General features: G+C 39.6%; 1 protein-coding gene across 13 annotated transcripts in view; it reads right to left on the bottom strand.

The window, feature by feature from the left end:
• The window catches only part of TAF1 (TATA-box binding protein associated factor 1), an 87,041-nt gene that overhangs the window by 29,277 nt on the left and 30,648 nt on the right, over positions 1 to 27,116 (bottom strand). For all 13 annotated transcript variants that reach the window (XM_043570589.1, XM_043570602.1, XM_043570598.1 and 10 more), the window contains exons 26-32: positions 24,678 to 24,786; positions 24,358 to 24,456; positions 23,881 to 24,058; positions 16,708 to 16,775; positions 14,957 to 15,079; positions 13,853 to 13,945; positions 13,686 to 13,770 (exon numbers count right to left, since the gene is read on the bottom strand). In XM_043570589.1, coding sequence (XP_043426524.1) covers positions 13,686 to 13,770; positions 13,853 to 13,945; positions 14,957 to 15,079; positions 16,708 to 16,775; positions 23,881 to 24,058; positions 24,358 to 24,456; positions 24,678 to 24,786 — 755 coding nt within the window. The remainder of the gene's footprint in view (positions 1 to 13,685; positions 13,771 to 13,852; positions 13,946 to 14,956; positions 15,080 to 16,707; positions 16,776 to 23,880; positions 24,059 to 24,357; positions 24,457 to 24,677; positions 24,787 to 27,116) is intronic.

Here is a 27,116-nt window from a genome sequence, read left to right as displayed (position 1 = left end):
TGCCTCTCCCCCGCTCGTACTGTCTCTCTCTCGATCTCTCTCAAAAATAAATAAAACATTTTTAAAAAGTTACAAAGCCAATGATTATAATACAGTTTCAAGAAAGGAATGATCAGTGATGTCCAATACTGGGGTGATGCCAAGAAAACGACTAAAAAGTGCCAGCTGTATCTGGCAATCATGTGATCCTATTCACTTGGTATGCTGGACAGGCAGAAGCCAGGTTAAGGCTGAATGAGGTATGAATGGTAGGTAAAGAAAAGGAGAGAAACGTTACGTACTCATTAAAAAAAAGTGATCATGGGGCGCCTGGGTGGCGCAGTCGGTTAAGCGTCCGACTTCAGCCAGGTCACGATCTCGCGGTCCGTGAGTTCGAGCCCCGCGTCGGGCTCTGGGCTGATGGCTCGGAGCCTGGAGCCTGTTTCCGATTCTGTGTCTCCCTCTCTCTCTGCCCCTCCCCCGTTCATGCTCTGTCTCTCTCTGTCCCAAAAATAAATAAACGTTGAAAAAAAAAATTTAAAAAAAAAAAATAAAAAATAAAAAAAAGTGATCATGCTACACAACATGGATGAACCTTGATGAAATAAGCCAGACACAAAAGGGCAAGTATTCTATGTACTGATTTACCTTACATGAAGTACCTAGAAGAGGCAAATTCACAGACAGAAAGTAGAACAGAAGTTGCCAAGGGCTGAGGGAAGGGAGAACAGGATTATTGTTTAACGGATATAGAGTTTCTGTTTGGGATGATGAAAAAGTTCTGGAAACGGGTAGCAGTGATGGTTGCACGACATTTTGAACATACTTAATGCCACTGAACTGTACATCTAAAAATGGTTTAAGAGGCAAGATTTTTATGTTGTGTACATTTTATCACAATAAAAACCAAAACCAAAAACAAAAACAAAACCGAAGTCTGGCTGTGAAGAAGAGGAAGAGCAAGAAAGGCAGCAAGAGGCTAAAGCAGGGTTGAGAGTGATTTTATTCTCTTCAATGATGTGAGAGACTTAACCTTCACATAGGAATATTTATATCTTGCCCCAATCTAAGGAAGGTCATTGACAGATAAAAAAGAACCTTTTTATTTATTACTGGCCAAACTTTACGGAGTAGTCTCATAAGACAGACTTAGAAACTAGTATATGGAAATATAAATACTAAGCATTGTATTAACCTATGAATAATACTGAATCATCTACTCATATTCAAACTGACTGAAAACTTCAGAATTAATAAGCAGTTAGGGGAAAAACAGCATATGTACAATAGCAGCAAAACTTTTAAACTGCCTAGGAATAAACTTAACAACAACAAAAAGATGCTCAATAGCAACAAAAACTATAAAATATATGTGTGGGAATAAATTAAAGATACCTAGAAATTATCCAAAGAAAACTAGAAGCCTTTGCTGAGGGAGTAAAAAGAATGTGAATAAATGAAGAAACAGAAATGTGGTATTATAAAGATACACACGCTCTCCAACTTAATCCATACATTAAATAAGATTTCAATACTATTTATTTACTTGGGGTCAAGTTAGAATCTAACAAAAATTATCTTGGAGTTTCTTTAATAATTGAGCCAAGAAAGACAAGGAATTTAAAATTATAAAGTCTGAGTGATGATCACAGTGATACTATCTGGTGTAATAGTGCAGATTAGACAAACAAATAAAAGACAATAGAAAATCTCCAAATAGGTTCAAGAATACATAAGAATTCAGCATATGATAAAGGTATCATTTCATTTAGTAGGAAAGGATAGACTATTCCATAAATAGAACTTAGGACCCTTTGGCTAATCATTTGGAAGAGAAAGTAAGTTAGATATTTACCTTATACCATAGAATCTATTTTTTTAAGTCAATAAACATTCAAAAATTTAAAATATGATATGTATTAGAAGAGAATACAGTTGAGTATCTTAGGGGTAGGGGAGATCTTTTAAACAAGTATAACCAAAGAGAATCCTAAAGGAAAAGACTGAAAAATATAACTACATAAAAATGAAGTTTCTCATTTTCTCTGGGTATATACCTAGTAGTGGAATTACTGGATCATATGATAATTCTATTTTCATTTTTTTTAACATTTTTTATTTATTTTTGGGACAGAGAGAGACAGAGCATGAACGGGGGACGGGCAGAGAGAGAGGGAGACACAGAATGGGAAACAGGCTCCAGGCTCTGAGCCATCAGCCCAGAGCCTGACGCGGGGCTCGAACTCCCGGACCGCGAGATCGTGACCTGGCTGAAGTCGGACGCTTAACCGACTGCGCCACCCAGGCGCCCCTCTATTTTCATTTTTTGAGGAAACCCCATTACTGTTTCCACAATGACTGCACCAATTTGCATTCCCACCAACAGTGCATGAAGGTTCCTTTTCCTCCGTATCCTCACCAACACACTTGATATTTTTTATGTTTTTGATTTTAGATATTCTGACATGTGTAAGGTGATATTTCATTGTGGTTTTGATTTGCATTTCCATCAGGGAAACATCAGGTTTAGTAATGTCTTTTCATGTGTCTATTGACCCCAAAGAAAATGAAAACACGAATTTGAAAAGATACATGCACCCCTATGTTTATTGCAGCATTATTTAGAATAGCCAAGATATGGAAGCAACCCAAGTGTCCATCCATAGGTAGATAAATGAGACGGTAGTATATAGATACAATGGAATAGTATTCAGCCCTCGAAAAGAGTGAAATCCTGCCATTTGAAATGACATGGACAGCACTAGAGAGTATAATGCTAAGGCAAACAAGTCAGTCAGGGAAAGACAAACACCATATGATTTCACTCATATGTGGAATTTAAGAAACAAAAGAACAAAGAAAAAAGACACAAACAAACAGACTCTTAAATACAGAGAGCAAACTGGTGGTCACCAGAGGAGAGGGGTTTGGGGATGGAGTGATGGGGATTACAGAGCACACTTATCTTGATAAGCCCTAAGAATGTATGGAACTGTTTGAATCATATTGTATACCTGAAACTAATATAACACTGTATATTAATTACACATCAATTTAAAAAAGTAAGTTACTCTATGTCAGAAAACACCACAAACAAAATTAAAAGACCTTCCAGATGGAAGAACTGCTAGTGGCCTGCTATGAAACTACTGTTTTCAAACACTGACCAACAGGAAGTGTGGGACTATGATCGCTGGGAGAAGCGAAATAAAGGAGGTGGGCTCTATAATTGGCCGTGGCTTTCTACTTTCTACCCACGCAAGGCACAGCAGTCTCACAAGGCGACAGAGACGAATATTGGTTTCTGAGGCGAAGACAGCTGGAAACTGCAGGGTAGAACCAGAGAGGAGGGAGCTCCACAGAAAAATAAGTTAAGATCTGCAAAGAGGCTCCCTTGAGTCTTTGGCTGAATACTAACCTCCACATGTATAGGATGAGATTCCACAAAGGGTCCTATAAACAGAACTATCAGAGCTCACACAGGGTTGGGAGTTAAACAAAAGTAGAAAGAAAACCTTCCCAGGTGTTTGTGGGGTTTTTTTGTTTTTGTTTTTTGTGTAAAGTTATCTTATATCTTATCTAGGTTGTAGGGTCCCACTGAGCATTCTAAAACTTCAGGGTCTCAGGTTTTAGGACACAGGATCTACTTATCCTAGGCCTACCCTGAAGATGGCTTCTCATCAGAGTTGATTTTTGGTTTGGAGAGCACTAGAGGAGTAACTTGCTAGGAAATTCTTTGGGAAAAGAAATATCATGAATAGCTTGGCATCACCTACTGGAACAGACTATGCAGTTCACTTCAAGTTCAACCGAACACTAAGTACTAACACCTCTATCAACTTAGGACCTTACAGTTTTATACAAGTTTGGGTTGTGTTTCTCAGAAGGGATTTCTTTTTTTTAATGTTTGTTTATTTTTGAGAGAGAACGTGCATGTGTACGTGTGTGCATGCAAGGGGGGGGGGGGCAGAGAGAGGGAGACACAGAATCCGAAGCAGGATCCAGGCTCCGAGCTGTCAGCACAGGGCCCGACACAGGGCCCGAACTCATGAGCTGTGAGATTATGACCTGAGTCAAAATTGGACGCTCAACCGGCTAAGCCTCCCAGGTGCCCCCAGAAGGGATTTCTTGATCTACATGCCCCTCTTCTTTCACAGGCATGGAGTGCTGTATGCCTTCTGAGACTACCACAAATAGCTCCAATCCCAAGTTTTGGGTTTCCCTGATTATTAATACTCTTTTCAAATATTACTTGAACAGAAAGAGAGGCTCTGAGGTTGATTTAGTACCTACATGGCATGTGGAAGGCCTAAGGGCTTAATCTCTATTATTAGGGTGTAGTCCATCACCACTGCTTAACTACTAGACAGTCCTCTGACATGTCCTGTACCCTTCCAGGTGCAGTTTTATATGTAGTGTTACTTGTCCCCTAATAACCCTAACCTCAGCGTGGCTATATACCTTATATACACATATTATACACACACACACACGATAATATAGGATAAGGTGATAAAGTTATATAAAATGCTACAAAAATATGCTTATATGTAGTGTGATATTATGTGTGAAGGATCTGAATGGAAAGAGTCAAGATAATGTTAACTAGATATACCATTCTACTAACCGTGGTTAGTAAATTTTTTAGGGAATAGACCCTCATGGACTCTATTACTATTAATTAAAAACAGAAGCATGTTGAAATCATACCAAACCAACAAAATTTTAAATAAAAGTATTATTTGGTGTATGGTACCGGATAGTAGGAAACACCTCATAAGTGGTCTTCAACTAGATGACTGATGTCCTTTTAGTACAAAAGATGTCGCATTTTGTATCACATGACACCACTAACCCTCACAGCCCTACTCGGAAGATTCTTATACTCTTATCCATTGGTTTCAGAGGGGGAAAAGTCAGCCTTCTAGACTGTTCACTACTGCTGCCAAATCCTTATTTACTCCCCCATGGGAAAAAAATCTCCCCTATTTTAAGACTCGTTCTCTACTATGCCAGAGGTTGAAAACCAGCTGTCTTGGAGCCAGACTTGGCCTACAAATAGATGTTTTTGTTTGGCCCAGAGAATTTTTTAAAACAATTTTAAATTATTTGAAAATACATAAAAATTGGGAAATGTCGCACACAAAAATCCACATTTTCAGCTTCTCTTGAAAAATTAAGATTACCTAGCAACATTGTATTATATGCTCATTTCCTTAGGACAACAATCAAATGAAGTACATGCCTCTTTAGATGGAATATGTACTCTTTTAGTTCACTACAATCCACACCTGGCCTACTGCACTCATTTACATTACTTGCCTGACCCCTGCAGGCCACCTGAGTTTGAGAGCTCTACTCACCATCACAAACTCACTCACATTCACCAAGGACCTACACACCTGGCAGCAGGGTCTTCCTCTTGGCTCCAAATCCTTCCCCATCATGGTAGGTTACTCTAATGTCCTCATGTACTATCCATCCAAAATCCTTGTAAATTTCATGCCAAAGGTTTGCACCTCCACTCTAGCCAAACGTATCCAAGGCTATATACAGAATGCTATCTTTACTGAAAACAGATTCACTTCTGAAAGTTTCAATTCCAATATCCCACTTTCTTATCACAGCCTTTTATCTGTCCAGTTTTTTTATTCTCTCTGACCTCAAGGAAACTTACAAGCTCATTAATTCCTATTTCCCAATCTATCAAGCCTCTCTTGGCTTTAGTTTCCTCCCTCATCAGCTCCCGTGCTTTAAAAAATAAGGTAATTGAGCCTGGGTGGCTCGGTTGGTTGGGCATCCAACTTGGTTCCAGCTCAGGGCATTATCTCACCGTTTCGTGGGTTTGGGCCCCACATCGGGCTCTGTGCTGGCAGTGCAGAGCCAGCTTGGGATTCTCTCTCTCTCTCTCTCTCTCTCTCTCTCTCTCTCTCTCTCTGTCTCTCTCTCTCTGTTCCTCCCCCACCAAAATAAATAAACTTAAAAATTAGAAAAGATAGGGGCGCCTGGGTGGCGCAGTCGGTTAAGCGTCCGACTTCAGCCAGGTCACGATCTCGCGGTCCGTGAGTTCGAGCCCCGCGTCGGGCTCTGTGCTGACAGCTCAGAGCCTGGAGCCTGTTTCCGATTCTGTGTCTCCCTCTCTCTCTGCCCCTTCCCCGTTCATGCTCTGTCTCTCTCTGTCCCAAAAATAAATAAACGTTGAAAAAAAAATTTTTTTTTTTAAATAAATAAAATTAAATTAAATTAAAAAAAAAAAGAAAAGATAAAAAATAAGGTAACATGTATATAATATGGTATATCTCCCTTCATCAGTAATTGTACTTGAAGATAGATGTAGGGGGATGATATAAAATAATTTGGTAAGAAATGTGAATGAAACATGTGAAAACAGATAAGTCAAATGCAAAATCTGATTAACTTTTAAAGATAAAACATAATAAATCTGCTGCTATAAAGGGTCTTCTGGTGACAAAGCTTGAGAAGCTCGAACTTCAACTTTTTTTTTCCTTGCTGACACCTTCAGTTCCCAATCTTTCCAACACATCTAGAAAAAAAAATCTGAATCCTGAATCAAATCTATCATCTGCCTTCCCAGTTCCCCAACAATTACACAACTGTGCCAACTGCTGCTACTATAAAAATGAATGGTCTCCAACATCAGCTGGACCCTTGAAGGCTCCTCAACAGTTCTAAAATGTCCCTAGTCAGCTACTTTTCAAGTTTCCTACAACAGATGATTCAAACCCTTATCAACGCTTCTCTTCAAATTCCTTCTCCCATCACTTCACCCACTGTCAGCAGACGACCCTGTTTCCTACTTAGTAGAAAAAATAAGAGGCTACTGGGCAGAAACTTTCTCAATGTGTATCTTCCCACCTTCTATAAGGACCTCCTGTCATATCCTTAATTTTCTTTTTTTTTCACCTATACAAAGGTCCCTTGTCCAAATGTTTTCATCCCCTTCCACATACTGATTACAGTCTTCCCTCTTCCCTTCATAGGCAAATTTCTGTTTCTATTTCCTCACTTTCCATTCATTCATATCCTCTGCAGTCTGGCTTTGATTCTACCACCTCACTGAAACAACTCTTCTAACAACCACCCTCTTTGGTCTTCTCTGTAGCACCTGACCTGTTGGCCATTCTCCTCCTCTTGGGTTTCCAGGTCTTTACTCTCTTCTGTTTTTCCTTCTTTGATTCTGGCCACTCCCCAGTATTCTCTACCTGATCCCTTAAAGGCTGGAACTTGTCAAGTCTCTTCTCCTCCTACATTTTCCCTCAACTAAACAATGGCTCTTAACTTTTCTGGGTCACATACAACTTTAGTAATCTGATAAAACTATGGTTTTTCTACCTGGAAAAAAAATACAACCATATTTTACATACAGCATCAGAGGGGTTCAAGGAATATACTGCAGTCCCTATTTGAGCTCCATCTACTTATACTTTCATATGCCGCTCTGAAAAAATATCCATATTTACAGTAATGACTTCCCTTCTGAGCTTCAGACATGTATATAGCTAACTACTACTAAGTCTTCACTTGGATGCTCTTCCTCAATACAACACACCCCAAACTGAACTCGACCACTTTTTCTCCCAAACCGCTCCTCCTTCATTTCCTATATTAAGTCACTGGCACCACCATAACTGGTCAGGTCAGAATTCTAGATGTCATCTGATTTATCCAATCTTCCAAAAGTGGAATTTTTTTTTATTACAAAGTATTGTGTGCTCAATTACAAAAATTCAAACATCTGTGACGCCTGGGTGGTTCAGTCAGTTAAGCATCTGACTTCGGTTCAGGTCATGATCTCATAGTTTGTGAATTCTAGCCTCGCATCAGTCTCTGCACAAGTACAGAGCCTGCTTGGGATTCTCTCTCTCCCCACCTCTTTCTCTGCCTCTCTCTGACTTGTGCACATGCTCGCTCTCTCTCTGGATAAATAAACTCTAAAAAAACCAAAAACAAAAAACTTCAAACATCTAAGCACAAACACGCACAAAGTGAAAATTATCCTCCATCTCTCCCTTTAGTAATTCTATTCTTTTTTTTTAAATGTTTTTCGCTATTTTTATTTATGTTTGAGAGAGAGACAGAGCGTAAACGGGGAGGGACAGAGAGAAAGGGAGACACAGACAAAGCAGGTTCCAGGCTCTGAGCTGTCAGCACAGAGCCTGACACAGGGCTCAAATCCACGGACCATGAGATCACGAACTGAGCCGAAGTCGGACGCTTAATCGACTGAGCCACCCAGGCACCCCTAGTAATTCTATTCTATGGCAACAAACAAGCTAAATAGTGACTGATTCCTTTAGATGAGTATGTGCTCTCCGGTTCATTGGTTGCTTTTGAGCCCATTTCATTCATACTTATCTCGCCTTTATAAGATCTGAATTTGCAACCTCTTCTGTATATACTGTCAAGTTACCTATTTTTCAACAATACATCTTGAATACATTTTCATATCAGCATATACAAATATACCTTATTAGCTAATCTACCATTTTGATAGCTAAACAGTACTCCACCATATACAGGTACCGTCATTTACTTCACTGATTTCCTACTGTTAGAAAATCAAAGAGCTCCCATGTTTTTGCAATTACAGTTGACTCTTGAACACAGGGGTTAGAGGTGCCTATATCCTGTGCAATCAAAAATCTGCTTATAACTTCTGACTCCCCAAAGACTTAACTACTGATGACTGAAAAACTTACTGGTAACATTAACAGTTGATTAACATATGCTTTGTATGTCATATGTATTATATAATGTATTCTTACAATAAAGTAAGCTGCAGAAAAGACAATGCTACTAAGAAAATCATAAGGGTATTATGCTAAGTGAATCAGTCAGAGAAGACAGGTATCACATGATTTCACTCATATGTGGACTTTGAGAAACTTAACAGATGAACACAGGAGAAGGGAAGGAAAAATAAGATAAAAAGAGAGAGGGAGGCAAACCATAAGAGACCCTTAAAGAGAACAAACTGAGGGTTGATGCGGGTGGGGAAAACGGGTGACGGGCATTGAGGGCACTTGTTGGTATGAGCACTGGATGTCTTATGTAACAGATGAATCACTGGGTTCTACTCCTGAAACCATGACTACACTGTATGTTAACTAACTTGGGAATAAATTTTTAAAAATCATAAGGAAAATACATTTAGAATACTCTACTGTAAAAAAATCTGTGTATAAGTGAACCTGCACAGTTCAAATTGATGTTGTTCAAGGGTCAACTGGATGATGTTGCAATTATAAATATATGTGTATCTATACACATGCCTTTGCAAACCTGTGTGTGGAGCATTCCCTAGAGGTGAAACTGATCAAAGGCGATGAACATTTACAGTCCTTTAAAAAGTTTGTATCCATTTCTGTTTTCACCCAAGAGCAAATGAGCACTTGGCAACATCCTGAATTCTCCCTGCCCTTTACCCAACATCCCCAACTTCCAACCACTTATGAAGATATCAATTCTACCTCCACAATATCTCTACAATCTGTCCCCACCTTTCCATTCTTATGGCTACTTATGGCTCAAGCCCTCAATATTTTTAACTTGGACTATTGTCAACAGTTTCTCTATGGGTCTCTATATCTAATTCCCCTCCTATCTGTTCTTTAGATAGCTTCTAGAATGATCTTGCTAAAATATCTGCTATGATCCTCTTTCCTTTTTAAAAGCTTAATGTGACACACCAGGCCTTTTGTGATTTGGCCCCATCTATCTTGAAAAACTCCTCTCTTACCAAAAGTAGCTCCTAGTCTTTACCCTAGCCAAACTCAACTATTTGCACTTCTCTATCCAAGGCACTCTCACCTACTTTTCTGTTTGTGCTCTCTTCCTGGAACTTCTTCCCCACCCTTCTCTACCTGACTATTCAGCTTGGCACAGGAGGAGAGGTGCTGAATATTTAATTAGCTACTATAATCATCATCCCTGAAAATTCAAAAACCTCTAGGAAGAGTTTCCTGCCTTTTCATACTAGTAGAAAACTTGGAAAACATACAAAAGATGAAAACAAAGAAAATCCTAATCCTACATCTCAGAAATAACCACTATTAACACATTTGATGTGTTTCCTTCCAGTTTTTCCTATATATATGCACTTTTTTAAAAGTGTAACTGAGATGAAATAAGTTTTGTGCTCTGCTTTTCTCACTTAACATTGTAAGCACTTTTGTCTTTAATTTCTTTTAAAAAAGAGTTCTCAATCTTTATATAATAACCCATCATACTGATGGCACAATAACTAATCATTCCCTCTACATTAACCATTCAGGTTATTTCTCTTTAATATAAATAACACGATCAGGAATATCTTTGTCTACAGCTCTGATTAGGGCAGGTTGTTATACCATGTTGTGTATGCCATGCACGTACATTAAACACTTACATGCATTATTTTATTTAACCCTCTCAACAGCCCTCTGAGGAAGGTACCATTATTATTCCCATTTTACAGATGGGAAAGCAAAGGCTAAGTTACTTACCCAAAGTCACACTGCTATTAAATGGTGGGACCAATATTCAAACTCACATGATGAACACAGGAGAAGGGAAGGAAAAATAAGATAAAAAGAGAGAGGGAGGCAAACCATAAGAGACCCTTAAAGAGAACAAACTGAGGGTTGATGCGGGTGGGGAAAATGATTATAAAGTCTGCTCTCTTAACTATTTTTTAGTCTCTAAATGCTGCCAAAGAGCTTTCCAGAAATGTCTTACAAGCTTATACTGCCAACAGCAGTATGTGAGGGTACCCGCCTCACTAGCATTGAATACTTGCATTAAACAAAATTGAGGGGTGCCTGGGTGGCTCAGCTGGAGTTGGTTGAGTGTCCCACTCTCGATTTCAGCTCAGGTTATGACCTCACAGTTTGAGATCCAGCCCCATGTCGGGCTCTGTGCTGACAGTGCAGAACCTGCTTGAGATTCTCTCTCTCTCTGTCTCTCTGCCTCTCCCCTGCTCATGTGCACATGCTCTCTCTCTCAAAACAAATAACTAAACATTAAAAAAAAATTGAGCTAATTGAATAGGTGGAAAAAGGTACCTCCCTCTGTTTCAATTTGTATTTCTTTGATTACTGGGTGCAACTGAATATTCATGTTCATTAGCTATTTAATGTCAGTGTTCTGTGATCTGTCCATCTGCCCTCTGTTCATTTGTCACTTAGCATCTTCTGGGTTTTTCTTTTTGCCTTACATAAACTTCTTTTAAAATCTGCCTTATATCTTAAGCTAGCCATCATCAAGGCCACAGAGGCTTTCTAGAACACTCTTGCTTATCACTTATTACAATCATTTTTAGACATCTGTGAACCTAAACACTTCTTTTTTACCAGAATTATGGCTGATGAGCTTTAAGTGTTTTTAGAAGACAATAATGGAGAGATAACTAACCTGACAAAAGGCATTTCCACTCTGATTTCCAATGAGCACAAGGGAGAAAGTTGATTCTTTTTTTTTTTTTTAATTTTTTTTTTCAACATTTATTTATTTTTGGGACAGAGAGAGACAGAGCATGAACGGGGGAGGGGCAGAGAGAGAGGGAGACACAGACTCGGAAACAGGCTCCAGGCTCTGAGCCATCAGCCCAGAGCCCGACGCGGGGCTCGAACTCATGGACCGCGAGATCGTGACCTGGCTGAAGTCGGACGCTTAACCGACTGCGCCACCCAGGCACCCCAGAAAGTTGATTCTTTTAAACCAACCCAGATGGAACAAAAATGGAAGGATCATGTCCTACCACTTCGCTTAATAATATACATACAGGTTCTGGTCAAGTATAGCTTTCTGAACTCACCCTGTTCTCTCATTCCTCCCTGGTATTGAACATTCTCTTCTCTATGCCCATTTTCTCATCTCTCTGGTTGTCCCTTCCTTCGACCTCCCGCCTTCAATTCTCTGTCCCTCCTATCTAGCAAATGTACAGCCACACTAGTTAGGCTGCTGAATACTGCTGCAGCAAAGTCACACAGTCATGTGGATTTTTCAGTTCAAACCTCAGTATGCTAGGTAATTCTCTCAAACGCCCTTAGCTTCCTCTTCTTTTTTGCTTAAGGAGTTATAGGAGATCATCATTTCACTGCTTAATTCTTCAATGTCTTTCCATTTAAGGTAAAGTAAAATTTCTTTAGGGGCACCTCAGTGGCTCAGTCGGTTCAGCATATGACTCTTGGTTTCGGCTCAGGTCATGATCTCACAGTTTGTGAGTTCAAGCCCTACATCTGGCTCTGTGCTGGCAACATGGAGCCTGCTTGGGATTCTCTCTCTGTCCTTCTCTCTCCGCCCCTCCCCTGCTCTCTCTCTCTCAAAAATAAATAAATAAAAACTTAAAAAAAAATTTCTTAAGTGTGACATATGGCACACACAAGGCTCTCTAGGATTTGATTCCTAGAGACTTCTACATAAAACCAGTCATTCACCAACATGCACAGGTGACTGCAACCCCAACAATTTGTCTCTTAAGCCCATTTAATATAATTTCAGGCCTCTGTGTCTTTACATACTACTGTTCTCTGCCTGGAATGTTTTCTCCTCCACATTCTTTGCTTACTGAACTACTGATCCTTTAGAAATCAACTTAAGGAAACTCTTTTCCAGAAAGTTTCCTCTAATCATACTCTTGGTGTAGATATCCTGTCTGTGTCCCTTTGGCACTCTGTGCATACATCTAGCATAATATTTAGCTTCTATAAATTTTCTTTTTTGTTGCCCCAACTAAACTCTAATCAATGTGGGGGCAGGAATCATGCCTAAGTTGATTTTATATTTGTGGCATCTATCAGTGCCAGCACATATTAGGTGCTTAATCAATGTTTACTTAACAAGCAAGTCATTTGAAAATCCTTATTAGCTTATCTATAAAGCCTTTTCTAACCCTTAGGCAAAGGTGTTCGTTTTGCTCCTCTAGTGTGCTTTGTAGTCTTTCTAATACAGACCTCATCGACCTGCATTTTAACAGTCTCCATCACTTGGATTGTCTTTCCTACCAGATTAAGTAGTCAGCACAGAGGTAAGTGACTAGCGGGCCCCCGGGTGGCTCAGTTGGTTGAGCGCCCAACTTCAGCTCAGGTCACCATCTTGAAGTTTGTGGGTTTGAGCCCCGCGTTGGGCTCTGTGCTGACAGCTCGGAGCCTGGCGCCTGATTCAGATTCTTTGTCTCCTTCTCTCTCTGCCCCTCCCCCATTTGCAGTCTGTCTCTCTCTCAAAAATAAATAAATGTTAAAAAAATTAATAAAGAAAAAGAAGTAACTAGCTTGACATATATTATCAGGTCATGTACTGACCAAAAACTCTATGCTCTAAGGAAGCTCACTATGGTCTCCAGTCATACATTTCCTTAAGCTCCATCTAAGGGCCTAGGGCATAGGTGAATTTTCCTATCTCTTGGAAAGCAGTGATGGCTCAAAGTCCAAAGTAATATCCTTTTAATTTTTATTCTCTTTTCATGTTTCTGTGCTTTCCAAAGTTTAAAATGTACCTTGCTTTTTCATTAAAAGTTATTAGCAGACTTTATAAAACACATTGAAATATGTGCATGCTTAAAAAAAAAGGAGAGTAAGTCAGTTGACTAAGTCTGCTATCACTGTTCAAGGCTAATTAATTGTTTATACAATTAAATTTTAATAATGCTAACTAAAACTGGATGGATAGATAGATGGAAAGAAATTTAAAAAAGGACAAATACCCACCATTATACTTAACACTGTTGGCCAGAATAAGGTTGACATCATCGAGAAAGCTTTCCCGACTCTGGTACTTATGCTTGGAGATATTCTGTGATTAAAAGAACCAGGGACTCAGATTCATGTACAAAGTTACTTGATTCTAAAAACACATTTTAGATCAAATCACTCACCTTACGTATAGTCTCTAAATCCATTGGACTGACAATCACTTTGTAATAATCTGGAACAAACTTCTTATTAACTGGGTGATGAAATGGCCAAGACTAGAAAACACAAAGCATAAGAAATGAAATGGAAACCATTCTTTATACCAGAGACTCTCAACCTTCATTGGGTCACACATTTGCCTAACGCTCCAACAAAAGCTATGAACCACTTTTCCCAGAAAGACACACATTCACACAAAACTCCGTATATAATTTAAGGGGTTCTTGGATTTCTTTAAGGATTACTATGCCCTGATAGTGTAAGAACTTTTGTTCTATACTCACAGTTAAAACTTCTTATTCCCTACTCCCCTCCAGAAGTTTTATAGCATTAACATATATATAACATGTGCCCACAACACAAAAGGAGATTGAGTTCAGAACTCCTAAGGGAGAATCATTACCAAATGATTCTCATACAGTCAACATGGTAGCCCTGCCATAAAGTTGCAAAAGACAAAACAAACAAACACAAGACAATAAACAGTGGATAATTAATAAACTGTCATTTGTCAAGAAGCACCTTTCAATTCAAAGACTCCCATTAGCTGGGATCCTGATTTCTCTCCAGGGCTATTTGGGAGCTTTCAAATACTGAATGTCAGCAACAGGAAGAGAAAATCTCTCTATACCTGCAGATTCCTGGCCTCTGATTTTATTTATTTATTTTTTATTATTTTTTTTTAATGTTTATTTATTTTTAATAGAGACAGAGACAGAATGCGACTGGGTTAGGGACAGAGAGAGAGGGAGACACAGAAGCAGAAGCAGGCTCCAGGCTCTGAGCTATCAGCACAGAGACCGATGCGGGGCTCGAACTCACAAACCGTGAGATCATGACCTGAGCCGAAGTCGGACGCTCAACCGACTGAGCCACCCAGGCGCCCCTCCTGGCCTCTGATTTTAATGATAAAGCACTCATACAGCAAAAAGGTCAGTTTTTTAAATTATACGCCAGTTTGAATTTATAAACACTACCTTGCAGACTCCCCAACATACATAAACATACATCCTCCTGTCCCGTCCTTCTGTACTATCTTCACAATATTTAGCACAGAGACCACTTACATCTGGAACTGCCATCATCTTCTGGGTGACAATGTTATCCAGAATGAAAGAAAATGCCACTTGGTCATCATCATCCAGCAAGGGGTTGATAGCTTTCTCTAAACGAGCCAATTTGTCTTCTTTCTGATATGAAACAAAGCAAAGGAAAAACAGGTTTCCTTGAGGTATAATCACCACAGAAAATTATGGATAATTTATGGTTCAGTTGCCTACTGCCCTTGCCCAAAAAAACCCTAACTTTATTTTATTTTATTTATTTATTTACTTATTTATTTATTTATTTAATATAATTTATTGTCAAACTGGCTTCCATACAACACCCAGTGCTCATCCCAGCAGGTGCCCTCCTCAATGCCCATCACCCACTTTCCCCTCCCCCCACCCCCCATCAACCCTCAGTTTGTTCTCTGTATTTAAGAGTTTCTTAAGGTTTGCCTCCCTCCCTCTCTGTTTGTGACTATTTTTTTTCCCTTCTCTTCCCCGATGGTCTTCTGTTAAGTTTCTCAAAAAGTCTAACTTTAAACTGTCAAGTTCAGGGGCGCCTGGGTGGCGCAGTCGGTTAAGCGTCCGACTTCAGCCAGGTCACGATCTCGCGGTCCAGGAGTTCGAGCCCCGCGTCAGGCTCTGGGCTGATGGCTCAGAGCCTGGAGCCTGTTTCCGATGCTGTGTCTCCCTCTCTCTCTGCCCCTCCCCCGTTCATGCTCTGTCTCTCTTTGTCCCAAAAATAAATAAAAAACATTGAAAAAAAAAATTTTTTTAATAAATAAATAAATAAATAAATAAACTGTCAAGTTCAATTCCAGGCAGAAATTTCAGATAAGAGAAATGATATTCTACTAAGAGGATCAAAAGGGATGTACTAATCGATCCTTTAGGTATTCTATCATCTATTCTTATAGATTACCAAAATATACATCCCTGGGAATTGATAGCCTAGTTCCCACAACAAAAACACCTTCACCAAGTTAGGTTTTACTATCACATTGCTTTTGCTGTAAAACTGTTGCTGAAAACACTGGACATATTGCTGATTAGTGACTTTTACGTAACGGGAGCTAATCCAATAAATTCATTTCAGACTATACTGGGAATAAGTTTGTGTTCCAATTGCTCTACATCCTCATCAACACTTACTACTGTCAGTTTTTTAAATTATTTTTTAGTCTTTTCAAAGCTTAGCCTTTCTGGTGGGCATGTAATAGTATCTAATCCTAGTTTAAATTTGCATTTTCCCAATGATCGATCAATTTGGGAATCTTTCCATGTTTATCAGCCGTCTGATTATCCTTTTTTATGAAATGTCTACTTCAGTATTAACATCATAATCATACTTCCATTTTTGTAAGCTTATAAAGGTACAATTTGGGGGGGGGTAAAAAAATGGTATAGATAATCTCTTAAAAATTAAAGGTCCTCTCTGCCAAAACACAGTCTCTTAGCTCTGACTTCTTGGGAATTTACTTTCCTTGGCCCTTTCTAAAGTTATGTGGGTTCTAGATTTCAATCCTAGCTATACTACTTAATAACCATAATGCCCAGGGCAAGTAATTTCCTTCTATGCATCTCAGTTTCTCCATCTACAAAAAAAAAGGGATTATATGATTTCTAACGTCCCTTCTTCTCTAACATACTAAAGATCTACTACTCTCACATTTCTCTACTCTTCCTTCTATTACATTCCCTCCTTCCTCAACCCTGCGTACTAGCCACCTTCAAATTCCACTGCTTTTCTCTCATTTTAAATATCTTACCTCTTTGAGTTTTTCATCACAGAGATCCAGCATGGATTGAGAGATCTGAGTCAATGAGTGCTTCGGACCTAAATGTATAGAGGAACAATAAGAGATGAGACCATTAAAAATGGGAGGCAAGAGCTGCCAATACCACTCGAGACTTTTAACACATTTATTTAAAACACCTAGGGGCGCCTGGGTGGCGCAGTCGGTTAAGCGTCCGACTTCAGCCAGGTCACGATCTCGCGGTCCGGGAGTTCGAGCCCCGCGTCGGGCTCTGGGCTGATGGCTCAGAGCCTGGAGCCTGTTTCCGATTCTGTGTCTCCCTCTCTCTCTGCCCCTCCCCCGTTCATGCTCTGTCTCTCTCTGTCCCAAAAATAAATAAACGTAGAAAAAAAAAAAAAATTAAAACACCTAATATGTGGGGCGCCTGGGTGGCGCAGTCGGTTAAGCGTCCGACTTCAGCCAGGTCACGATCTCGCGGTCTGTGAGTTCGAGCCCCGCGTCAGGCTCTGGGCTGATGGCTCAGAGCCTGGAGTCTGTTTCCGATTCTGTGTCTCCCTCTCTCTCTGCCCCTCCCCCGTTCATGCTCTGTCTCTCTCTGTACCAAAAATAAATAAAGGTTGAAAAAAAAAAATTTAAAAAAAAAATAAAAAATAAAAAAAAATAAAATAAAACACCTAATATGTGCCAGGCACCAGCCTAGCTACTAGGTTATACAGATATAGCAGTCTTATCGCCATTTTTTCAGCGCTAACACATGGCAGATACACAGCATGGATGAATAAACTAATTTTAACTTCCTTATTTACATATATCCAACAGCACTATTATAGATACCACTGCCTTTAATACCTTGAAAATGATACAGTGGATGGGGAATGATAATTTGTTTAAGGATAGCTGAGGAGATCAATGTATGATTTACAATCTTTCCATACTTAGCATATAAAATTTGTGATTGTAATTTTTGTTTACAGAACTCATGGTTTGTGATGTCCTCCCAACATATGGCTAATCCAAAGCCTTTGTCATAAAAGACTCTCCATCCCATCTGAGACTATTTACCTTCCCTGAAATCCATAACAAGAGCTTCAGAAAATCCTTGAACTATTTCTTCCACTCCCCACTTATGGCTGCCCTGATTCACACTCGTTATAGAGACAGTCAAGACATTTTCATCTAGAATAATTTGGACTGCTTCCTTTCAAGTATCCTTTGCTGATCTTCCTCTATTTTTTTACGTAAGTGTTCCTCCACAGACCCTAAACCTCAACTCTAGTCTCAACTAATTAATTTAGCATTCATTCGTTTATTCATCCAACAAATGATTAATGATGGTGTGTGATGTGGTCAGTGATGGGAATGAAGGGAAAATAAGACACAGTTCCTACCTTAGTTCTTGGGTCAAATGACATAAAAATAAATAATTGCCAAGACAGAATATGAGTGCTTGAAGTATCTATGCATGAAATGATAAAACATCTGGAAATACAGACTAAATAAACAGGGATCGGCCATATGAGAGTAATTGTTGAACTAGATGAATAGGTGTGCTGAGGTTTATTCTCTCTCTACTTCTGTATACTTCTGTGTATATGTACATGTATACCTACAGAGAAATAGAAACCTGAGTGTAAGTGCAAATAGAGAAATACATTGGTTGCTATGAAATATGGTAGGCTTGCATATGAGACGGGTTGTAAGTTGTTTTACAATTAAATCTGCATACTGGGAAGCAGGGAAGGCTTGCTGTGACTAACATGAGTCCTGTCATTAATGAAGAGTAGAGGTCCATCAGATAGACAACAGGGTAGACAGACATTCCAGAGGGAAGAAAAAGTGTACAAAAGTATAAAGTAAGCAAATTAATAGAAACATGAAGCAACACAGTTCACAAGAACCACAAGTAGTTTGGTACAACTGCAATACAGGTATGTGTGGAGGAGAAATAGGAAATGGAACTTGGAAGGGGCCACATTATAGAGGTCTCATAGGTGATAGAAAGACACTAAGGATTTTATACTGGAAAATAATTTTTCAAATTTGTGTTTTAGAAAAAAATACCCTTATCAATAATGTGAAGAACTGGGGTGTCTGGGTGGCTCAGTAGATTGAGCACCCGACTCTTGACTTCAGTTCAGGTCATGACCTCACAATTTGTGAGATGGAGCCCCATGTCCGGTTCTACATGGACAGCACAGAGCCTGCTTGAGATTCTCTCTGCTTCTCTCTCCGCCCTTTACCTGTTTGCTCTCCCTCTCTCAAACATTTAAAAAAACAGCATGAAAAATTAAGACAAGCAACAAAAGGAAAGTCTGGAAGCTGTTGCAAGGGGTTGAATAAGAAATGACAAGGGCTTCAACTAAGATAGGAGTAACAGAGACTGAAAGGAAGGGGATGTATTCCAGCAAACCATCGAGGATACAATTTATAGGATTTAGTGATCTAGGAGTGTGGGGAAGAGAGGGTAGAACCAACAATGACCACCATTTCTAGATTGTACAACTAGAAGGATGGTAATATCAATGAACACTGGGTGTTATACATAGGGGATGAATCACTAGAATCTACTCCTGAAATCATTATTGCACTATATGCTAACTTGGATGTAAATTAAAAATAAATAAACTTTAAGAAAGGATAGTAATATCATCAATCTAAATAAAGCAATAAGATAAAGAGTTGCCAGTAGGGCACTGAAAAATGGACATGTCTGGCAGGCAACTGGAAAATGAGTATGGAACTGAGAAGAGAGGTATGGGCTGGAGACAGTGATATCAGTGGATATATGGTGGCTGAAGTCATGGGAATGAAAAAGATGGGAAGTAATTAGAGAAAATACTCCTGGAAAGGAGAGAAGAGAGTATCAAGGAGCAACAAGTGACCAATAGTGCCAAATACACTAAAGTTCAAGAAAGATTTCTAAGCACATGCAAAGATGCTTAACATCAAAGACGAAGACTGTGTGATCTCACTTTATGTGTAGAATCTTAAAAATACTCATAGGGGTGCCTGGGTGGCTCAGTTAGTTAAGTGTCCAACTCTTGATTTCAGTTCAGGTCATGATCTCACAGTTTTGTGAGTTCGAGCCCCATGTCTGGCTTTGTGCTGACGTGCAGTGCAGAGCCTGCTTGGAATTCTCTGTCTCCCTCTCCCTCTGCCCCTCCCCCACTCGTGCTGTCTCTGTCCCTCTCAAAATAAATAAATAAATAAACTTTAAAATTTTTTTTAAACTCATAAAAAAGAAATGAGACTTGTGGCTACCAGAGGCAGGGGGTAGAGGATAGGGACATTGGAGGAAGGCAGTCCAAAGGTACAAAGTTCCCATCGTAAGAGAAATAAGCACTAGGGATGTAATGTACAGCATGATGACTACATGACAGTTAATGCTGCTGTATGATATACAGTAAAACTGTTTAGAGTTAATCCTAAGAGTTTTCATCACAAGGAAGAAATTTTTTTTTTTGCTTTTTACTGTATCTGTATGAGATGACAGATGCTTACTAAACTTAGTGCAGTAAACCTTTCACACTACGTTAAGTCAAACCATTATGCCATACACCTTAAACTTACACAGTGCTATATGTCAATTCTATCTCAGTAAAACGGGGAGGGGGGGGAAGATGTTCAATGTCATTAGTCATTATGGAGATATGGATCAAAACCACAATACCACTTCACATTCACCAAGATGGCTAGAATAAAAAAGATGAACAATAACAAGTGGTGACAAGGATGTGGAGAAATCATAACCCTTACACACTGCTGACGGGGTTATAAAATGTTCCAGTTGCTCTGGAAAACTATTTGATTGTTTCTCAGAAAGTTTTTTTTTTTAAGCTTATTTATTTTGAGAGAGAGAGAACATGTGAGCAGGAGAGTGAGAGAGAGAGAGGGCTGTCAGCACGTGCTGTCAGCATGGAGCCTAGTGTGGGGCTCGATCTCATGAACCATGAGATCATGACCTGAGCCGGAATCAAGCATTGGACACTTTGACTGAGCCACCCAGGTGCTCCAAGTTTTTTTTAAACTTTTTTTTTTTAAGAGAAAGAGCCCACAAGTGGGGCGGGGGAGAAGGGCAGAAAGGGAGGGAGAGGGAGACGGAGAGGGAGAAGAAGAAAGAGAGAGAGAATCTCAAGCAGCCTCCACACTCAGCATGAAGCCCAACATGGGGCTCGATCCCACATCCCTGGGATCATGACCTGAGCAGAAATCAAGAGTCAGATGCTCAACCAACTGAGCCACCCAGGCGCCCCATCAAAAAGTTAAACATAGAGCTTCCATGTGTTACCAGCAATTCAACTCCTAGATATGTATCTAGGAGAAATGAAAACAAATGTGTACACAAAAGCTTGTACACAAATGTTCACAGCAGCATTTTTTGTACTAATCAGAAAGTGTAAATAATGCATATGTCTACAAACTGATGAACAAATTTTTAAAATGGGGTATATCTATACAATGGAACATTAGGTGATGATAAAAAGGGATGAAGTACTGATACATGCTACCACGTGGGTAATACATATTAAAACTGATCCCTTTAAATGCGTGAATTGGGAGCTCCTGAGTAGCTCAGTTGATTGAGCATCTGACTTTGGCTCAGGTCATAATCTCACGGTTTATGAGTTCGAGCCCTGCATCGGGCTCTCAGCTGTTCGGCTCAGAGCCTACTTCAGATCCTCTGTCCCCCTCCCTCTCTGCCCCTCTCCCCACTCACACGCATGTTCTCTCAAAAATAAGTAAATATTTAAAAATAAATAAATAAGTAAATGCGTAGATTGTATAGTACGTGAATTATGTCTCTATAAAGTTGTTTAAGTAAACAGGCATTTCTGGAATGTGGCCACTTGATCCAGCAACTGGGAGGTTACTGGTACTTCTGTGGAAGGCAACTTCAGGGTTGTAAGGTATGAACAGGAAGTGAATAAATAGAGAAGAGTATATGAAACATAGTGGTTAAAAGCATAGGCTCTGGGGCGCCTAGGTGGCTCAGTTGGTTAAGCATCCGACTCTTGGTTTCAGCTTAGGTCACGGTCTCACTGTTCATGAGATTGAGCCCCACATTGGGCTCTGTGCTGACAGCGCAGAGCCTACTTAGGATTCTTTCTCTCCCTCGCACTCTGCCCCTTCCTCTCTCTCTCTCTCTCTCAAAAATAAATAAATAACCTTAAAAAAAAAAAGAGTTCAGGGCGCCTAGGTGGCGCAGTTGGTTAAGCGTCCGACTTCAGCCAGGTCACGATCTCGCGGTCCATGAGTTCGAGCCCCGCGTCAGGCTCTGGGCTGATGGCTCAGAGCCTGGAGCCTGTTTCCGATTCTGTGTCTCCCTCTCTCTCTGCCCCTCCCCCGTTCATGCTCTGTCTCTCTCTGTCCCAAAAATAAATAAACGTTGAAAAAAAAATTAAAAAAAAAAAAAAAGAGCATAGGCTCTGGAGTTATATATACCTGGATTCACATCTCTGCCACTTTTTAGCAGTGTGACCACCTTAGTGAAGTTATTTAAACGCTACAGGCTTATCTTATCTGTTTATCCATAAAAATAAGGATTATAATAGTACCCATTTCAGAGATTTCTTAAGGTGAAATAAAACAATGCAAGTTAAACACTTGGAGCCACTGGTAATACTGCTACTACTATGATTATCAGCAACAAGTTTGAGGAAGAAAGAGAATTGAGCTGGGGGGAATGTAAGGCTATGAAAAAATCTTTACTTCTAATTTTTTTACTAACATCTCCACCTAAATGACCCACAGGTACTTCAGCTCTGTATTTTCAAAGTCGACTCTTACACCTTTCCATTCCTATTTCAATTTGATTTTTCTTTTTTCTTTTCTTTTTTTTTTAGAGAGAGATAGAGTGAGGGAGAGGGACAGAGAGGGAGAGAGAGAATCTTAAGCAGGATCCATGCTCAATGCAGAGCCCAACACAGGGCTCGATCCCACGACCCTAGGATCATGACCCAAGCAGAAATCGAGAGTCGAACATTGAACCGACTGAGCCACCCCCAATTTGACTGTCTTTAAGTATTTATCTTTATAATTTGAATGACAGTTGGGCCTAACCAATGTATTCTTCCCTTGTGCGTGTCTAGCGCTCTGCCAGAGAATATAAAGATGAATAAGACATAGTCTCCAGGAGGTCACAAAGTGGTGGGAGATTCGGATATATAAATAACTGTATACAACATAGTAAGAGTCATAAAAGTTGATTTAATTGTGCTGGGGAGCACGGAGGATCAAAAAATGGTATTTTGGGCAGTCTGCATAAGTCTCCATGAAGAGATGATATGAATTGGTCTGGAAAATATGAATGGAAATTTATCACCAAAAGGGAAGAAAGGGCATTCCAGACAGGGCACAGACTGTGCAAGAGGCATGAAGAAATGGCAACAGGATATTTAGTGAAATGTGGCAGGAATCTCTAGTAGGTGTGGGAGCCAGGCATTGGACAGGAGACTAGATAAATGGGTCAGGCCTGCTTGTGAAAAGTCACAGAATCTAGGTACTTCTATTGTCCCATGTTTACAGATGACAATACTGAGGAGGCTGTGAGAGGCTGTCTAGGGTAACTTGTCTAAGAACTTGTCTAAAGTAACTTAATTAGTAAGTGGCAGAGCCATGACTCAATTCTCTGGCTGTACTCTTAATCCCCACGCTTATATACATGAATCTGTGCTCAAGGATCCAACTGGAGACCAGAAACTTTTATCTCCCCTATATGCAGAAGCTGTACTGTTTTCCCTCTTTTAAGACTCAGAGAGCAGATTTCTTTCTCCTTCCCTTTCCAGCTTTTGAGCAAAGGGAACAGATAATAGCCCCTATTAACAAATCTGTAGATCAAATCAAAGACTCACAACAAACACAGTCACAGGGACACACATTGCAGATTCCATCCACACTGTCTCTCCTTTCCACTTAATTAGGCCCACTTCTTCCTGCCACTAATCTCCATGCAATTGTTTCATTTCAAAAGATAGACTCCAAATTCTCCAGAGGATATATTCAAAAGTGGGACTAAAAAGAAGCAATAATAAATGACAAAAATGTGCACTAATTTTCTTGACCCCAAAATGCATAATAACACTGTAGATCATTTCAGTCAGTCCAAGCTAGTCTGAATTTAGGACTAGTAAGGTGACTAGGTCACTGAAAGGTGACCTTTGCAGTCAAGGAACAGGTGATTCTTACCATTGTAGGTTGCACTGTTTTTCACAATTAGCTCCAAATGTTCTCTGAACTCTTCCCGAGATGGGTAGAGGCGTTTACGTACATTTTCACGGAGTGTCTGTAAATCCATTGGTCGAGTGATGATTTTGTAGTAGTCCTTTACAACCTTTGCATTGACTGGAGTGTGAAAAGGGTAGGTCTGTGCCAACAAGAAATAGCATTATCCGTGAGCAAAGAGCACTTGCCAGAGCCAATTCCTGAAGACTCACATTTTACCTGTCTACCTCGCCATCAACTCTTAAAGGAATCTTTCTAGATGAAGCAGGTAGGTGTCTGTTTCCTCTACTAAACTATTAAATAAACACAAAAAACCAAAAAACTACATCTGAAAGAATTAGAGGAGTTCCTGGCCTGTACTCTACTGCCCTCTATCTGAAATCACAGACACAACAAAGAGCCTTACCATTCCTACTGTAGACATGAATGCAATGAACTCACATTTGGAAGATCTCTCATGTCATTGATGATAGACTCCAAGATGGATGACAATGTCACCATTGGGTCTGTCCGGCGTCGGTGGATGGACTTATGAGGTCTCTAAGGAGAAACGAGAAATCAGAGTACTCCATTAGGTAGGAAAAACAAAAAAATAGTACTTTCTGGTTACAGCCTACAAATCTTGTAATGAACAGTATGCATAATTTTCAGGGCAAGGCCAAAGGGGGAGAATCTAAGGCTGTGCCAGAGCCATGGGTTAGAGGGCTGGAGGAATCAATGAGAATCCCATCTGGTCAGAAGGCAGCAATGCAGATACTCACATTTAAGTAGTCACAGTGAACAGTGGTTCCAACTCGCCGTTTCTTCTTGGGAGGAAGTTGCTGTTTGGGGAACTTGAGAACCAGAGATTTTCTGCGAACCTCATCTGCACTGTAATCAATAACACTTTCATAGCATTAAGTCCGTATCTCTAGTCCCCAGAAAAAAAAAAAACAAAAAAAAAACGACTACAACGAAGAAGTCCAAAGTACCTGAGCATGAGCCTGGGGAGGAAAAAGCCAAACCAAAGGCCAGATATCCACATTCTAAGGCTCAGATCAGGCAAGGCCTCATATGATCTCCAAATAATAAAGAACTAGGCAAGCCACAACTTCACCTCAGTTTCCTATTTGGAAGATAAGGGAACTGGGATAAAGGAATTTCAAGAATCCTTCCAGCTCCAACATTCTACTTTAGGGTTCAAGGGCTAGGAAGCTGAACTTACTTACAATGGAAACAAGGAAGAAATTAAAATTTGGATTGAAATAAAAATGAGTTTTAGTTTCCCTCAATCATTAAAAGACCATCCACCTTCTTCCTTTCCGTTGTATAGAATCAAGAGGCTACATTTTCCTTTTCTTTTTTTTTTTTTTTTTTGGTTTTTTCAACGTTTATTTATTTTTGGGACAGAGAGAGACAAAGCATGAACGGGGGAGGGTCAGAGAGAGAGGGAGACACAGAATCGGAAACAGGCTCCAGGTTCTGAGCCATCAGCCCAGAGCCTGACGCGGGGCTTGAACTCATGGTCCGTGAGATCGTGACCTGGCTGAAGTCGGCCGCTTAACCGACTGCGCCACCCAGGCGCCCCTACATTTTCCTTTTCTAATGTGCTTCAAAACATACTATTACAGATACTGATAAATTAAACCAAGAATGGAAAAGAGTCCCGAACTTAATAGGAGTGATTTATAATATTGTACATCTGAAATTTACGTTATATACCAATTTTACCTCAATAAGAAAAAGAACAAATGAATATAACTATGTATCAAATTGATTATAAAAATGACACACAAAAAATCATTCAAATATATTTTAAATGTAATACCCTGACTGCACAACTTCAGTGGCATATAGCCTAAGGACAACAAACTAGAGCAAACACCTTGAATCTACTTTAAAGTTTTGTTGTTAGTGGTACTGGTATTGTAATTCTCAGACTATTTTGTACACAACAGATGTACAGACAGAGCAAATGATTCAACATCTTGATGCCAGGAACCAGAGAAAGGATACAAATATGAATGGGGGAAGAAGAGGAAGACTCTGTAGATATAATTTGAATTGGAGGTTTTGATATGAAGGTTTTGATATGTGATTTGCAATATATATTTATTTCCTAGTTCCATCCACTAAAAGCCTAGAAGCAAGGACATCTCAGTGGCAATGAGCATACTTAACACCTAAATCTTGGTTCTAAATACCATTCCCCAAAAAAAGGAACCAGGGCTCTTTGAAGAAATGGCTGATTCTAGGTCTTGAACAAAGAAATTTCAAGGACAGCCTAGAACATTTTGTGTTGGAAAGCAAATAAGTTCTCACAAGGACACAGGATCTGGCTTTAAGAGGTCAAATTTGAGACAATATGGGGATCACAATTAAAATAGTGTTAATACAATGGAGTACTGTGTGGCAATGAGAAAGAATGAAATATGGTTTCATTCTTTGTAGCAACCTGGATGGAACTGGAGAGTGTGATGCTAAGTGAAATAAGCCATACAGAGAAAGACAGATACCATATGGTTTCACTCTTATGTGGATCCTGAGAAACTGAACAGAAACCCATGGGGGAGGGGAAGGAAAAAAAAAGAGGTTAGAGTGGGAGAGAGACAAAGCATAAGAGACTCTTAAAAACTTAGAACAAACTGAGGGTTGATGGGGTGTGGGAGGGAGAGGAGGGTAGGTGATGGGTATTAAAGAGGGCATCTTTTGGGATGAGCACCGGGTGTTATATAGAAACCAATTTGACAATAAATTTCATATATTAAAAAATAAATAAACAACATAAAATAGTGTTAATAAATTATATTACACTAAGTTTACAAAAGGAAGAATTTCAGAATCCATAGTAATACTCAAACAAAAAGGAAAAAAGAGCTCTTCTTTATAGAATGCCAGTTAATGTAGAAAGAATGCTATAATTAGAAAAACCATGGTTTTGCAACCCTCAATGTAATAACTGAGTTAGGCAGTGATCATCAACGGATGCTACACTACGGAGAGAAAGATTGTTAGGGAACAGGAGATTCACCCACGTGCTAATTACAAAAAGAAAAACATACCTTTATTATAAGAGAGTTCTGGGGACCACCACTTAAACAAAATGATCAAAATAGTGAGAAAGCCTGACATTATATGCTTCTTGATGTGGTGCAGTAAGTACATATTATCACCTATGTAGTAATCTTGCCAAAGACATTTAATCCAAATGTAATCAATGA

The sequence above is a fragment of the Prionailurus bengalensis genome, chromosome X (assembly GCF_016509475.1).
Source record: "Prionailurus bengalensis isolate Pbe53 chromosome X, Fcat_Pben_1.1_paternal_pri, whole genome shotgun sequence".
Taxonomy (NCBI): domain Eukaryota; kingdom Metazoa; phylum Chordata; class Mammalia; order Carnivora; family Felidae; genus Prionailurus; species Prionailurus bengalensis.
This window is presented reverse-complemented; position numbering and strand designations above follow the sequence as displayed.